Below are 17,545 nucleotides of genomic sequence, written 5' to 3' on the forward strand. Positions count from 1 at the left end.
AAATTCTTCAAGAGTCATGTATGGAGTTATACAACTTTCTCTTTACAACTTTTTGTAATGATTTATAGGAGGAGCCTGAACTACAGGAAAGAACCACATGAACTACTTTTATTAGCTACCATTTAAGAAAATCCTTAAAACCAGACAAGCAATTTAACTGCAGTTATGATGGCACTGAAAAGTTACTATGGAATATACTTGTAGCTGAAATAGGCTTAAAAATAATAATAAAAAAGGACTACATGTAGCTGTATTACTTACTTTGCAATTGTTTCACACCAGCACACACTCAGATCTACTGAATACCAGATAAACTGCTTACAAAGCAAGCTCCAATAAAAAGTTCTTCATTTACATGGAATTCAAGGCACTATGAATTACACAGGAAAATACACCCTCTGTGAATAGTTTCATTAAGCTTTTTACTTTAATAAAAGTATTACCACACTACCACAGACATACTGGTTGGCATGGACCTCCAGTGGTCTCTAGTCCAGTGATTAGAGAGCCATGCTAAATCAAGTTGCTCAGGGCTTGTACAGTCAAATTCTAAGCATCTCCAAGGACAGAAATGCCACATCCTCTCTGGGCCTCTGCTCCAAAGCCTAGCATGCTCTCCAGGAATATTTTTTCTAGCATTTACCTGGAATTTTCCTTGCTTCAACTTGAGCCTCTTGCCTCTCATCCTGTCCAAGCCAAGTCTGACCCTATCTTCTATGCACTCTCTCAGCGGGTAGCTGTGGCCAGTGAGAGGTAACACCTCTCCATGCCGTACAATCTCAGTTCTCTTCTGGTGTATCACAGGCTCCAGCCCCTCACCTGGATGGTCTGTTCCAGTGTGACAATCTCTCTCTTTATAGGGGAGACAAAAACTGGACACAAAGCTTCAGATGCCATCTCTCATGATGCTGTGCAGCAAGAAATAACCACTCTGCTTGATCTGCTGCTCCAGCACAGGATGTTGCACCAAAGATAAGGCAACCGATTGAGAACTATTTGTATGGGAAATTTTATCTGTAAAAGTGGCCAGAGAAAACAGAATGTCCAAACAGATCATTGTGTTTGAGTATTAGGCTACATAATTAGAGAGTATGTACATAGATGTTTCCCTTTATTTCTAGTAATTAATGAGCGTGCAAATTGATGGGTTTTTAAATGAAATAGTGTCCCCAAACCTGAGGTTTATTCAATCAAAAACTCACTTTCCCTTTTAGAAAACATTCATAAGTAGTGATATACTATTTTTTTCTTAGTATGAAAGGGAATGCAATAGTCTGCCTGGCACATCAGACAGCAGTTCCCATAAAAATGTCTCTGTGCATTATGTAGGTTACATTACATCAGACAGATCTAAAAGCTGAACGATTTTGTGAGACCTGGTGAGGCTGTTCCTCCCTCAGGACTCACAAGTGATCTCTGCTTGTTCCACTCACATTCACCAGAGGGTGCTTGTGTGGTACAAGGCCAGGCTGTATAAACCTGGCTGGCAATCCTATTTTGGGTCTAGGTTGTGGGAAAGGAAATAAAAGTTTACTTTTTTTCATCTACTGAAAAGCTTTTAGCTCCTTTCAGATTTATCATAACAATACACTTAAGGGATAATCTAATGCTGGCTTAAACCTGTGTTCAGTACAGACTGCTAAAAATGCCTGTGTCAATTTGATACACTACACTGACGTCTTGCACCTTTCTGTATCTGTTTCATTCCCCTATGGTGGATGAAATTCAAAGGTATTACACAAAGTAATAGCTAGCCCCAAGTGACACAGCTAAACTTACAAATCTGGATGTACAATGAACATGAGGTAGTCAAAGCTAATTAATTGCTCTGTATCCATCATCATTCTGCCATTACAAAGTTCCTTCCCCTTCGTCTCCAGGGCTTTTTTCCTTCACTCTACCATTTCTGACCTCTTTCCACTCATGTCCAAAGCTCTAAGACTCTTACATGAACATAAGCTTCTTCCCCAGGCCTACTGGCATGATTTCTATGCATGTTTGTCTGAATTTCTTGCTGTTTTCTTACAAAGGTTGTGTATCTTGAACTGAGTTCTACAGATCTGAATTGAACATAGGTCCTCAGTGCCTTCTGGACATGGGTCTGTAGATGTTCGCTGCTCCTACTTCACTCTCCAAGACCTGTTCTGAAAGTCAGCAGAGACAGGAGCATGGTGCTGTAACTTACCTTCTCTCAGTAGCTCCTCTCCTCCTGTTTCAGTGGAGGGATGACAAGGTAGGGAGCAGACTTGAGCCTTCCTCACACCCCTCTCCTTTCCGAGCACAGGCCTGGGCACACCCGCAGAGGCACCACACTAACTGCCAGCTGGCACTGTCTGTCTCCCAGCAGCAAGGCACTAATAACCATTAACAAAATGCTATACAGTTCCAATATGATGTCAGTGGTATTAACCTCTGTCATTCCTGTATCAGTTCTAGTGAATGACTGCTTTTTTTTTCTTTAAAACTTACCTTTGAAATATCCCATGACGCTAAAGCCAACAGCAGCTAATTAGAATAGTTCTTATTTTCCAATTTTGAAAATGAACTACCAGTTATCACTAGTGACTATGTTGAGCAACAGCTTAATTTATTTCATTCATGACTTTTTACCAAGATTTAAAAAAAACAAACCAAAAAAATAAAGCAAAGCCTTCATACCCTACAGACTTTGAGCAGCTTTTGGGAGGTACTAAGGATTTGCCACCTACTAGAGAAAATAGGTGCAGGAAATCTGGGAGTTTTCTGGAAATGACAGTTCATGAGCAAATAACTCTGAACTGGTGTGTTGTAGCAAATCTGCTACTGCTTTTAGGAGTATAAATATATTTTCTTAGTTCAAACTAGTAATCAGAACACAAAGAATTATTTTAAAATGGCATAATCATAAAGTCTCTTACAAACTTACAGTATCTAGGTACACATTGCTTCCCAGCTCAAAACAAAATAAATGCCAACACTATAAACAGATAAGATAAGGTCTGTAGGAAGAGAGAGTTAGTATAATTTATTATAGTAATAAAGGTGACTGGAACAAGATACAGTTTTCTATGTATTCAATCACATCTATATTCTTAGATCATTAATAGGAACAGCCCTGTTGAATTTCACTGTGATAATTCAGGGTCAATATGTCTTTATTTTAAAGACTGCTGCATTTTCAGGACTGTCCTTTTCTTTTGTGTAGTTAAAGATGAAGAAGGTCATACTGCCATTGATGATATACTTTGTTATTTACGGGCAAACTCCAAGATGTGAGATATGCCTAACCTAAACTCTGGTTAAGTACACCTAATCCTCCTATCTCTTACAATGCTTTAAGATGTTCATTTTATAGTAGTGAAATCTTGGTTCTAGAAAATAGGATGGGGCCATCAGATAAATGTCTGCATGGCAAACTAGTCCTGACCATCTCTGAATCTATGCTCATGCCTGACAGCTATCACATTTAATGTATTTACAGGGAGTGGATGTGCAAGACCAGATGGAATGGGAATGCTTTATACTCCCATGCACTGTATCAGCCAGTTGTTTCTTCAACTTGGGTTCAATGTCGTTTGTTTGTTGTTTTTGTTTTTAAAAAAAGAAGCTTTACCTCTCCAAAACACCCAAGAATTTCATGTGATGTAGACCTTCAATTCAAAAACTGAAAGAGGATATAGATTTGCCTCTTTTGGTTCCTGTGTGTAGAACAGCTAGTCCCAGTGGAAAAAAAAGGAAAGGATGAACCCATCTTCTCCAAGAATGACACAGCAACAAGGGATACTGCTATCAAAAGCAAAGTCCACTCTGTACCAGCTCAGTACAAATCTCCACCAACAAGGAGCATTTCAGGGTGACTGAGTTGCAGGCACAGCACAGGCACTGCGCTTGTGTGGAAGCAGATGACAGGAGGGAAAGGATGCAACATTTGCACTTCTTCAGCCCTGTTTCAGAACTCATGAGAAACTGTTGCTTCAGGCTAAATCAGGTCTTAAGAGACACCCTCTATCAGGCAGTGAACCAGCCAGCAGCAGCTCGGTGAGAGGCAAACTTCGCATCCCTGTGAAAATGGCAGAACACAGATTAACGTAAACCCAGGCCCTTTCTAAGAAAAGACAGTAAGAGAGAGTGAGGGGCAAGATTTGTACAACTGTACCAGTGTTGTCTTCCTTGTTCAGTGGAGAAACGGAGAAGTAGATTCCACGTGTCCACCCCTCCCCTCATCACAGCAGTCGGTAGAAGCAGTAAGGAGAAGGGGTTTTCTGCAAAGCCTGTGCCTTTGAGGCAGCAAAAGGGCAAGATCTCAGTTTTACAACTCTTGGCCCCAACACAATTTACCATTTACAAACTAATCCTCCTCCGTTCGACAGCACAAGTCCTGCTAAAGCTCTCATGTCCACTTCTCTGATTCTTCATTGTCCACGCTGACAGAGAGAACCCGAAGACCTAATCGGTGTGTAATCCAATCGCTGTCCAGGCTGTGTCACAGCACAATGCTCTGCTTGTAGTGCCATGGGTTAAGTCAGCCAGCTACTGTTATGTACCACAGCAGGTGTGAAGAATGTCGCTCCCTCTAACTGTAAGTTACCACTCTGTCAAGGTCTGTTTCTGATGCTACTTTCACTCACCACTTAATGAATGTTCTTCCTACTGGCAGCAAACTCATTGTCAACTGGATGGTAAAAGGGCACTTTCAGTATTTTTAACCCTGGACTGGGAATTCCTGCATGGCATAACATGGGCCTCATACAAAGTAAAATCCTCTGTTCTCCAGATCCCCAAAACACAGAGACCTGCTAAAAAGCTCTTTATTTCCCTAATCCAGCAATTAATAAATTATTACTTACTACACATTAAGTGCTCCACTCTGCTATTCCTCACCAAACAGCACACTGAACATTGCCACACACCTTTTCATAATGGCTTAAATCTGCAAAGCACCTTGGTACCTAATTACACTTAAATCAGCAAGAGACAGGCACATAAATAAATCCTTATCCAGATGTAGGTGGTAAAAATACCTGGAAGTCAAAATTAAATGTGCTGCCACTCTTAAATACAGATCTCAGGCCACTCTGAAAATGGCACTTATTTTGTTGGTTGGTTTTTAATGACTACTACTACTTTTGGAGTAGAAAGCTTCACTTCTGTTTTTCTTGAGTGACACCACAGTGCAAAGAAGCTGAGGAAGAGAAGTACAGAGGAAGAAGGCAACATGACACAAGACCTGCCAGTTCATCACGAGCGAAGCAGAATGGGTTTGTGTATCACCCAGCCATGCTACCCAGCAGATAAGAGACAGTGGGGAACTATTGCTGATAAACCCACAGCAGCACAAGTGGACTGTAATTTACTGAAAGTGGTAAAAACATAGGTACAGTAAACAGGAGCACATCAGAGGATGTTCTTCCCCTCGCACAGATGTACATCACACACTTTCAATAGCCATGTGTGATGCTTCTTTCCATGTATAACAGTGACATGTCAAATCCGTATCAGTGACATGAGCACAGGATGAGAAGAGAAACCTGCACAGATGTACATCACACACTTTTAATAGCCATGTGTGATGCTTCTTTCCATGTATAACAGTGACATGTCAAATCCGTATCAGTGACATGAGCACAGGATGAGAAGAGAAACCTGCACAGATGTACATCACACACTTTTAATAGCCATGTGTGATGCTTCTTTCCATGTATAACAGTGACATGTCAAATGCGTATCAGTGACATAAGCACAGAATGAGAAGAGAAACCTACTATTTCTAATGCAGCTACTTCCTTACCAGCCTTGAGAATTTCATACAGGTAGAGTTTCTGATGCTACTTCTCTAATTCCTTAATTTTCATGTGGAAGCAATACAAATAGGAGAAATACCTGATAGAAGAGCTACACTGGGACAGAAATTGTACAGGTCTGTACTTACAGGAGCAGTTTTTCATCTGAAAGAACAACTGAAGTAAGCTGGATAACCTGATCAATCCAAGATGAGGATAAACCAAAATGGAAACAATTTCCCTGCCACCACATAGTTGGCCTTAAATCAATATATTTGGCTATCCAGATTATGTCTGTGTAACTCTATACAAGAATTATGGTTAACAATCTTACCTAATCCTGTAAAGGGATGAAATATTTTTGTCACACTTTCAAATCCTGGGAAGGCAGTAAAGAGTTGAAGAAAGGCAGTCCAGCTTCTTACCACTTGCTACAGAAAAGGTCATAATATTCATTATTCAAAATATGCACTAGACATCTGCATTTACAGTGTCTAACAAGTCTTGCTTAGTGCTACAGCCAAGCTGCTAATTTCACCCATAGTCATCTACTATCATCATTGCCGGCTGATTTCCAAACATGGCCAGACACCCGTTTGTATGGCAGGAGTCATGAGACATTCTTGCATCCTGAATCAGGATTTAGTCATGCCATGTGCCAAGCCCTAGAAGCACGCAGAGCATTTGCAACTGAGCACCTGTGGAAATCCCATTTCCTGATATAGAGAGGCCTCCAATATTCATGTTTTTCTTCTGCTCCTAGGCCATGCTATAATGAAATATGGCCCAAATAATCCTTTTATAGCTAAGCGGGGAAATGGCCTTGCTTATCATTTACCCCTACTATGGAGGTTCAGTGGTGAGCAATCAGCAAAGACACACAGGATGAAGAGCCTGGCTGATGGGATATGACCCAAACCATGCCCAGGGTAGAAATACAAAGTGGACATGCAGGTTATTAGAGAAACTGGAAGGAGTCTGGTAACTTTATTGAGTATAAGTAAGATGAGAGGAACCGAAGGACTCACATTATATTTGATGTTAACACTGACAGTGACATAAGCAGACATAGCCCAAAGAGGGACCAGTGCAAGTTTATGGAAAGGGAAGCTAGGAAGGCTGTTGCTGGGAGCATGTGAATAATCAGGGAGTGCAGGACTGCACAGAGACCTCTCCCAGGTCAGTGAGAACAGTCCAAGGGGAATAAATTAAAGGCAGGCTGGAAAGAACTTAGAAGAGGTCAGAAATGGGAATTACTTTGAACAGCTTATACTGTAAGACTCCCTGATCTGCAAGACAATCCCAGAGTACCTCCTATTGCAGGTCTGGGTTGCCCTTACTCTAAGCTGTCTTCTTCTCTTTAAAGGCCATGATTCCCTTTCCTTGAGAAACCTGCATCCTTATCCTGTTCCCTTCACCCTAAACCAGGGTTGCTGCTGCATTACCTCTGACATGGACTATCTGTGCCCCCTCCTCAGACTCTGGCTGTTACTTCCCAGCCATCCACATGACAGAGCACTGGAACAGGCTGCCCAGAGAGGTTGTGGAGTCTCCTTCACTGGAGACATTTAAAACCCGCCTGGATGCATTCCTGTGTGATGTACTCTAGGTGACCCTGCTCTGGCAGGGGGGTTGGACTAGATGATCTTTCGAGGTCCCTTACAACCCCTAGGATTCTATGATCTCTATATGCCCCCACATTGTCTCCTCACCCTCCATTTCCCTGACGCTGTTCCCTGTGGCTGCTTCATAACCACAGATTATCTCTGCTTTCTTTTCCTTCCTTTGCTGCTGGCTTTGGCAGTGTGAGTCTGAATCTCAAGCTATCATACGTAGCAGCCTATTAGCCTGTACAGTTCCATACACTGGATCTGGAAACCAACATCCAGTCCAAACACTGCTACCAGCCCTCAAAACTATTCACACACCACCATGTATCATATCTTCAACTGACAATATAGGTTTGACAGTTTAGAGATCAACCATTTGTCATGGCCCATCTGGTCTTTAGTGGCCCCTCAGCCTCATTTTGGGAACGACTGTCCATTGTGGTGCTGTGCAGGCTCAGTGCATGCAGAATGACAGCCAGTACTTCCCATTTCCCCAATTAATTGCTAGAACAACTTTGGTCTGCTAAATGCTCGGCATAAAATCAGGTCTCTGTGGCATACTCTCTTCCTTATTGCTGTTCAGCACTTCCTCTGGGTACTTCAGGGGATCTCCCCCTCGTCTTGGCCATTACACTGTACATTCAAACAGCTGCTAGGGCTGGATGAAGCACCTGCTCTCAGCAACAGCAGCTGGAGTTCATTTTGGGTCCAAAGGGCTGAGGCCAAGCAGGCTGACCGCATGTGCACTAATCCAGTATCATCACCAACTCCACCAACAACAGGTGCCTCTTTGAAGAGGGAGGGAAAAACTATTTGAGGAGGAATCAGAGCTTTATAAAGGACATTATGGGCCAAGTCCTCAGCTGGTACATGCTCCGTTAAAGCATGTACTCTCTTGAAGTTATACGAGTTAAAGATCTGGCCCACTCTCAATGCTGCTTTTCTTCTCTTCTTGGTACTCCTAAGGATTTTTCACCTTCTCTTTTTGCTCTGCACTGATCTTCCCTTAAAAAAAAAAGGATAATAAACCTTCTTGACCCTTGCTTCAGACTAAATACCTACAAGTCATAAACTACATATACTAGACTTCAACATCCTCCTCTACATAGGTAAGACAAACTTACTGTTGCCTGACAAGATGTGTCCCTCAGTCCTGCTTGAGTCCTGGTACACAGATCATGCATCAACAGGAGCAAGGGTGATCCCATTCTGGAACAAATAAAATAAAATTATGTCAAGGTCCCTAAATAAAAGTTTTTCAGCATAGTCATCATAAGAATCTCCATGCACTTGCTCAGCCCAGTGGTCCACATAGCCCAGTGCATTATTTCAGTGTATGGCCACAATAAAATGACATGGGGACAGCACACAAAAACCCTGTCAGAAACACCTAATGGCCAAACTGGCTGCAAGGAAAATTTTCTTCTTATCTCATTTTGCTACAAGTTGGTTTAAGATTCAATGCACACAAATATTTTTTTTTAAGTCCCTCTTAGTGTGTCACACACACACACACCCATGCTCTGGGATGAGGAGGACAAAGCTCATGGGTTGAGACAAAGGACAAGGAGGGTTCTTCACCGATTAAGGTCCCAGGCAAAACAGACTCAGCTTGGGGAAAAATAACAATTTAATTTCACACTAATCAAACACACACAGGACACAGACAATACAAAGAACAGAGCTTACATATGTTACCTCCACCCCTTCCTTCTTCCTGGGCCCAAATCCTTTTGTTCCCGGTTTCTCTCCCTCCTTCCCCCCAGCGGCACAGGGGGACAGGGGATGGGGTTTAGAGTCAGTTCACAGGCTGGTGGTTCCTGCTGCTCCTTCCTCCTCAGGAAGAAGGATTCCTCACAGTCCTCCCCTGCTTCCCCAAGGGGTCCCTCCCATGGAGAGAGTCCTCCACCAACCTCTCCTTCATGAGTCCTTCCCATGAGGTTTGGAGCTGCTCCAGCCTGGGCTTCCCACAGAGTCACGGGCCCTCCAGGAACCGCCACCTCCCCTGGAGCCGGGGTCTTCCACAGTTGCATAATCAGAGTCCACTGGCAGCAAATCTGAGTCCACTGGCCAAGTTCACCCCTCCTGACGCTTTCAGGGAATGCTCCACCACGTTCCTTCATGAGTGCAGGGGGACAGCCTGTCATCTCGCCATGGGTTGCAGGAAAACTTCTGCTAGGGCACCTTCTTCTCCTTCTTCCTCACCAACCACCAGCACCCCTCTCCCTCTCCAGCACCACTTTTCTCTCTTAAGTGCTCGCTCTGCTCAGCTCTTACCTCAGTTCTTTCGTATGTTAATGGCAGAGGCGCATCTATTGTCCCTCTAATGCCTCCATGGCTGAGTTTGGAGCAGGAGGAGCTTCTCAGCTTCTTACCGGAGCCACCCTGGGGCCCTTCCCCCGCTATCAAAAAACCCACCAAACCAAACTAGAACAGCCTCGAAGCTCTCTGGAGCCTGAGAATGGACCTGGATTCACAAAGGCAACACTGCAGAGCACTGCCAAAACGACTCTGCTCACGCAAGACTAAAAGCAGGCTTTCCAAACTCCTGTCAATGCACTATTAAGAGGAAAACATGACCTTGCTACAAGCTGTTCATGTGAACTGGCCACAGCCTTCAAACTTTGTACTCCAAAATTTATTTTCCTGAAATGTATGTCTTTTAATTGATGACTTTATGAGGTTTAGATTTAAGCCATTTTCCTTTTGGGATCGTGTCTCAGCTGGGTTACATTACAAAAAGAAGCAAAGTGGAGACAGCTGAAGTAGCAGAGATGGTGGTGAGAATAGCACAGGCAGAAAAAATAGTCTCCAATCCATAACACTTACTGGCATCTCATCCAAAAGTACACACAAGTAAATTGTACTGTGTTGGCTTGGTCATTTAAGTAAGTCTCCAAGAATTCCCCTTGACAAACAATTGAGTACAGGCTAGACAACGCCACTTCCTCACCCATGAAGAGGCATTTACAACCACACAGGAACATCCAGTGCTAGAAACATATTCTCAGCTGCAGCAGACTCGCAGATTCCCTTTGAGGCTTTAACAACAGTCAGTTCCAAAATTGGAAAATATCAAAGCACGTATAAAAATACAAAGAAGGCAATATTGCACATTTATGCATCAGCTTTGCCTACATGTAAGCTTGAGGGAACCACATGGCAAACACCACTTTGTACACTTAATACCGAGCAGTATGGATACCTTTATGTTACTGCCCCTCACGGCAAAAACAATCCTAGCACCTGACAGGCACAGAGCTCTTCCTAACCCTCTGAATCCTCTCTGCAGCTTCCTGTCACTGGGCATATTTCACGCAGGCCAGCTGCACAGGATTTATTCAACCAGTTTTGGAGTATCAAAGCTAACTTTTTTTTTTTTTTTTTTTTTTTGCCCCAGGCAGGTGCTTGGTATGCAGGATTTAAATCAGAGAACAAAATGTTCTGTGAAATTTTTAAATACTCAGCACAGTAATGTGTTCGTTGTAAAAAATATAGCAACTAGAGCTAGTGGTTTAAAAATAAGTAAGTAAAGCATTTCACTGCATCACTGTCACTTGTGCCATTTTGCCCTAAAGGCCAGAATAAATAACTTCCCAAGATTACAAATTAGTGGTGCTGACTGCCTGAAGTGACAAGAGCCAAACACACTATGAATTACACCTCATAATTCCAATGAAGTCAGGAGAATGCCTAATTCAACAAGTGCTCTGCATAAAGACACTAAAATTGAAAACAATTCATTTGATCCTTGCAAACTAGTAGAAAAAGCTTTGCCTGAGACATACTGCCACAGAAAGACTAGAATCTAACACCTACCACTGAGATATTTTTATAATCTATTTCAAGCCATTAAAAAGGAACTAGAAAATTATAGGGGAATCACGACACTTAAACTATTAAGGATAATATTTAGATGGCCTATAAGGGGTGTTTGGGCAGAACACAGCAACAAAGGGTAATTTATAACTGGAACTAGAAAATTAATTACTTCACTGGAGTTTGGCATAGCCTTTAAGGTCTATGATGTTTGAGGAAAATTATCCACTTCTGATTCACCACCACTGAATCCGTATTAATAAAAAATTTAAAACAAACATTTAGCTGATGAATGTTCACATTAAAATTTCAAATAAAGAACCTTTTCATATTCTTCTCTCAAGCAGTTTCATTTAAACTTTGAAAGGCTCCTTCTTCAAACAAAAACTGTGAAAATGGTTAATTGCTTATTTTTTTGTGAATACAAAAGCTAAAGCATTTAAACTCATCTCTTCTTCACATGCAATAATTTTGCACACTTCTCACCACTTCTGTGGCTTTAATGTCTTCTCTCTCAAGCCAAGTACTGAAAGGCATCAGCCAAAACATTTAACTCCCAGGAGTACCCATACTTCAGACGCAGGTTTTCCTGATACCAGCAGGGACTCCATAAACATTTATTATCAGTAGCACACACCAGCAAGACAATAAATGGTTTCTGAGCTGAGTCTTCATCCCTTGCCCGTACTTCTGCTAGCCCAAATATTCCGAGTATGTACAGAGTGCATCTGCTCATGTTCACCTCAAAGAGGTAGGTCTGATGCTCCCTAAAGGGTCATTTGGAGCACAGAGTACACCTACCAAAGCTCCCAATGCCTGCAAGGCGTTACCTGCAGTCATTGACTTCAGATGGCACAGACTGTACAAAAAAGGGCACTGCCTTTTTGAACACGTCAAGTCTTATTTTCTCATTTGTTCAAAAGTAAGTGCAGAGTCTTATCCACAGCTGTGGAAAGGATGTTAGAACAGAAAGGCAAGGTACACAAATTATGACAGACTTCAGGCGGTTTGAGATTGCACAACTCCCTTATGCAACATGTTGCCTCGGGTGCACCACATGTTTTCAGAAGTTCCACAGAATCCCCTTAAATTTGCTCCAGTGCTGAGACTCAGGGGCTTCAACCTGCAGTATGTGAATGGACTTACGATACACCATGGACAGATTGCAAGGGCAAGCCTTAGGTTTGCTGGCATATACTTTTTAAAGTGTGGCTTGAAAGAACAACTGCAAAATCTCAAAGGCAGGAGAACCTTGACAAGTTATTCTAACTCACCCCTAAGCACAGCCTCTCAAAAAATAAAATTAGTAGTATCAGCCAGTACAACATGAAATTAATAGTTCACTTAAAACTTAACTGTATTTATAGAGAAGATAGAAAGGGCAAAGGGCCAAATATCATGCTGCTGACGAGGCTGAAGCTTCCTCTGCCCAGCTGCCAGCCCTCTGCAGTCACCAGGCAGAGAAGCAGGGGGCACAGACTCCATCTCCCCTTGCTGCCCCTCTGCCCAGGCAAGCGCTGACAGAGGCTCTTAAAGACACAGAAGGGCTGAGAAGCATAGTCAACACACTTAGTAATTTTGTAAATACAAGAAAAGACAAAGGGAGAAAAACTAAATGCAGGTCAATCATCAAAGATTAAATTGCATTGGAAACACTGACACATGCTTAAGAGAAGATAGTAATTATAATGCTCCTAGACACAAGTTAGTGGAGCCCACAGTGCAGTTTTACCTGCAGCCCAGCATTAAGAATCTATGCCCAGGTAAGCAGTCAGACACACTCAAACATGGCCATATGCAGCGTGACTTGAGATTAATAACAGGACAGCTGAAGCTGCTGAACATAAGCCAAGTTGAGGCAGCACAGTCAGAGCCAAGAGTTTACCTGTGCAGTTAGATGAGATGCAATTGCATCTTCCAGGCTTGACTGCAGATCTCTTCATCCACACAGAGCCCCGAAGCCTGCTGCTGGAATGGACCTTTCCCAGGGGGCCACAGGAGGGAGGCTGGGAGCTAAGGGAGAGGATGAGTCTGCCTGAGCACTGTGGTTGTGGCAGCAGCTGGGACATACTCTGCTTGAAGGACAGGTTTCAATCAGTAAAGTTTCAAAGAACTCTATATATCACAATGGTTTGTATTGTCCAGCATTTGGAAAGTTCCTTAAGGAAAAACTTAATTGCAAAATAGAAAGACAAATAAGCCAACTTCTCAATATCTGTGCCAGACAGCCTTGTGTCAAGGAAGCCTATGGAACTGAACATCCCAAGTTAGAAGTTACATCAGAAGTGCAAGATGTTGCAACTTTATCAGACTTCTGATACAAAGTGGGAATACTGAATAAAGGCAAAAAACCCCATGGCTGTTTCCATTACAGCTTTAGACCATCCTCAAACACCACAACTGGCTTTAAACACTGCAGTAATAGATGTTTTGCAAACACAAAAATATAAATGAGTGGAAGAAAATCTTCAACTCTAGAAAAAAAAAAGGAATGGAAAACTAAGCTTTGGAGTATTTGTGTCAAGTGCCAAAAAAAAGGCACTTCAAAAATTACTTCCAAAATAAAAATTAAATTATTTTGCAAACAGGGTTTCATTGTAGTACCTCATTTTAGTAAACTGAATATATAGAACACACATGTACATATGGAACTGCACAGTAATTTTCAGTACCTATGAGCCCAAAAAAATAGGCTCCTGTCTGCTCTGTTTGATACCAACAAGATCAAGACTCTGACTTCAAAGGGACGAGGCTCTAACTTTTACTTTTGGGAAATCCTTCTCTTGTATTGCTAAAACATCCTGATGTCACAGCACTACAGCAAAGTGGACCTTTCCATTTGCTCACTGATATGCATAAAAAGCATTTTCCAGCATTGTCCATTTCACAGCCTGCTCAGAATGCTGTTGTCACCCTTGGACCATCTCATGTTTTGCTCTTACTGTAACAGTTTTAAAGTTATTTTACTATGCTTACTTAAGTAGTAATCTCCCAAATTTCAGGCTGCTTTTTTAACTTTATGAGTCATACAGTGCAAAAAGGCAACAAAACAACTCAGAAGTCCTCCTGCTTTTCCTCCATGGAAAAAGGAAATAAAAAAAGTGTGGGATCAGATACAATAGAGACATGAAGCACCTGCTGAGAATGGAAAAGCATAAAGATAAACGGGTTAAGTGACTTCAAGTCCAATACAAGCAATTGTGAATTCACGGGTGTTTGTATGAATCATTCTCCATTTCCTGCCAGAGAGCTTAGGTTTCACTTAATTACAAAACTAAAATTGTGAATGAAGAAGGCTAATTCACAGGCACGTATAGCATACATTAATTTATTTATTACTTTTTCCTCACATAGCTCTCTGTTTTCATCACAGCTATTGATGGGCAGTGAATGATCACATAAGAAGTTTGGCAGCATTAGATACACTATTTGCAAAGCACATGAAAAATCTGTCACAGCCAGAAAGAAGTTAACAGATGGTGGCTAGATAGAAGCAACAACTACAACTCTTGCTACCTGTGGGTAAAGAACAGTATCAACTTCAGATTACAAGGTACATCTTAAAGATTCTAGCTTTACATGAGGGAGAAACAAGGTAGAAAAGGACGAGATACAACTAAATGTTTACAATATAGTCTCAGCAGAAAGGATATTTTCAGATGATTGCTAAAGCCTGCTTGGCAGTAACAGTACTCTCTGCTGCACTCTGCCAAAGAATACAGAGAAACGGGAGGAGTCTGCATGTGTGTGTAAGAGAGCTTATTTTGCTGGCATTTTAACTGCAGGTCTATATACCACGCTGTGGTTGGTTGGTTTCCCACTCTGCCATACCACTTTCAACACTCTTAAAATGTGTTCTACCAAAGTAATGCAAAATCATAAAAGCTAATACAGACATATTTCATCCAGGCACGTGCCTAACATCATGCATTTAAATAATCCCAGATTATGGGAATAAATAGGGTCAATCCTGTCACCAACTCTATTTACAGGTGTCATCAACCCTTTTATGCAATGACTTGGACATAACTATCTGCTCTTGCTTTCTGCTCAGTCAAGGTTGCTCAGTGCCCAACCTTCTTCATCCCAACATCAGTTCATTGAAGAAATCTGTAAAGTACCTTCACACTTCATGATTTAGTGAGAGTAAATATTCAACCCAGATTCACTTGTTGGATCAAAGTCATATACAGATATTGTTACCCTAAGCAGGCAGTAACTTTTCTAAAACATACAGTTTGTGAGAGAGATGTAAGACTTTCCCTTCAGCTTAGGGCAGGTGGGAAAAAGAGCAACTTTTCTTAAAAGCAACTACCTGGTAACAGGGAGCTGCACTTACTCCATGCCACCAAGACTTGAGATCACAAGTTTCTGGAATAGATTATGCTTCCCCCAGCCCAGATACAATGAGCATGTGACACCACCTCATTGTATGTAGCAAGAATCCCTACATGACTCTGTAATTGAATTTTTGTACAATACAGTGATTGCAGTACAAATTACATGTGTTTCCTTTGATTCTATAAAGCACAAAGAAAAGAAAAAAATCGAACAGTGTTCCCATAAAAAAAAAAAAAAAGGAGTTAAAGAACATATGGAAATTAAGGAAATTAAGTCAGTTTTCAGATCAGCCCCATACATCATAGGTGGCCTTAGGAAATGTCTTTGCATCTTAGCTCTCCATCACTGAAATGAGTAATTTAATACTGACTTCTAAGGGACGAGACACCCACTAATACACATACAAGCATCCATGAGCTGAACAGCTCAGTAATTGTCATGAACACCCACTTAACCAAACACAACCACAAACTTCCACAGAGACACTAGTAACTTGCTTTCTATTGCAATGTCACACTTCAAATTATTTGGACCATCCACAGAAAGGAGGTAATCAAGTATTTTATTTAGATTAGGGTGTCAATGCATCCCACCCCCACTTGCTCTTCCTCTTCTGAGGCTCTCAAAGGATTAATCTGGAATAACAGAATACTAGCAACTATTTTAGTGGCTAAGACAGTTGGAATAGAAGGAGCTAAAAGGCAACTGTCAGAAGTACATCTTCCCAGCTAAAGTCCTTAGTGCTCCAGCAAAAAAAAGTAGCCTCATTGAGAACTTCAGAACAAGGTTGTATATTGTTGACCTGTCTTGTCAATGAATATATTGTTACTTCTGAATTCAGGTACTTACTTTAGCCTTACAAACATCACAGGTATGATTTACTCACATGCAATTTTACTCAAATGCTTAAAATAAGCATATGCTTAAATGTTTTGAGTTTGTCTTTGTCTTGTTTTGTTTTTTAATGGGAACTTAGCACAGTTTGACATTTTTCTGCTGAAACTTCTAATTTAGCTACAGCATAAAGAATCAGAATCACGATAAAATGGACAATTACAGCAAACAAAGAGGGCTGAATAGCTTAAGAGATGGAGGCACTGAACTAGAAGTGTGTAGGTTTCTCATGAGCAACCTTCTCACACCTTTACATAACTACCTGCAGACAATGTGCACTCTGCTCTAGGTAGTCAGATCCAATAACAATTAAAACGCACAACAGATTAATGATTCTTCTGTTAGCATCCTGGGTTTGGAGGGGAGTGGGGTGATCTGCTAGAAAAATATGCCACAGAACAGCACACAACATTAAGCTTACTAAACAGTCACGAACAGAAAATTATCAAATCAGAAGGGTGTTGAGAATGCTCATGTTTCCACTTCATTGCCTTGAATTTACTAAAGGTAAACAAATGCTCAAGCAATAACATGCAGAGCACCATCCACATGGCAAAGCAGCTGAATTAATCAGAAACCTGCATCTTGAAGTTACCGTACAAACTGAGCACCACTAGCTACTAAAATACTGCAGGTGGTTTAACCTAGATAGGAGCGGCTCAACACCAACATTTTTAGCGCAATACCAAAAAAAAAACAGATAAAGAATTTACCCTGTAGCCTGTACACAGCCTGAAGCTCCCAGGCCTTTTCCACAGCCCGCTCCCTCCCCACGGCTGCACCTGACCGCAAGCTCCCGCCAGCCGCCCCGGCCTGCCCGGCCCCGCTGCCTTCTCGCACAAGGCGGCGTTTAACCGAGCGTGGCCGTCCCTGCCTCCCGTCCCTCCCCGGCGCTGCAGCAACCCCGAGCCACCGAGAGCCGTGCCCGGGCTCCCCGGGCGCCGGGAGCTCCCGCCGCTCCCGCCCGAAACGGCGGCGCCCGCCCGGCTGCCCCCTCCCCCGGCGGCGGCGAGGGCGGGCGGGCGGCCCCACGCAGCTCCCGTGGGCGCGGGCCGAGCGGGAGGCGGGGAGAGCCCCGCAAGGTGTGTCCCAGGTGCCCGGCTATATCAGGCGGCGCGGGCG

At 42.4% G+C, this 17,545-nt stretch overlaps 1 protein-coding gene across 3 annotated transcripts; it reads right to left on the reverse strand.

The window, feature by feature from the left end:
• Nucleotides 1–2,566: 2,566 nt before the first annotated feature.
• Nucleotides 2,567–17,543, reverse strand: LOC127385111 (uncharacterized). Of its 3 annotated transcripts, XM_051620491.1 has the most exons (5): nucleotides 9,068–17,539; nucleotides 8,494–8,578; nucleotides 6,094–6,190; nucleotides 4,136–4,256; nucleotides 2,567–4,039 (listed from the first exon to the last, which is right to left on the reverse strand). In XM_051620491.1, exons 1-5 carry the CDS (start codon nucleotides 9,514–9,516, stop codon nucleotides 3,988–3,990), a joined length of 804 nt encoding a protein of 267 aa, XP_051476451.1. In that variant the 5' UTR covers nucleotides 9,517–17,539; the 3' UTR covers nucleotides 2,567–3,987. The 3 variants fall into 3 exon arrangements, 1 of the variants encoding a protein (XP_051476451.1); XR_007889594.1 differs by lacking the exon at nucleotides 4,136–4,256 and having other exon boundaries at nucleotides 8,494–17,543; XR_007889593.1 differs by having other exon boundaries at nucleotides 2,567–6,190; nucleotides 13,074–17,539.
• Nucleotides 17,544–17,545: the final 2 nt, after the last annotated feature.

This window comes from Apus apus, chromosome 5, assembly GCF_020740795.1.
Source record: "Apus apus isolate bApuApu2 chromosome 5, bApuApu2.pri.cur, whole genome shotgun sequence".
Taxonomy (NCBI): Eukaryota; Metazoa; Chordata; class Aves; order Apodiformes; family Apodidae; genus Apus; species Apus apus.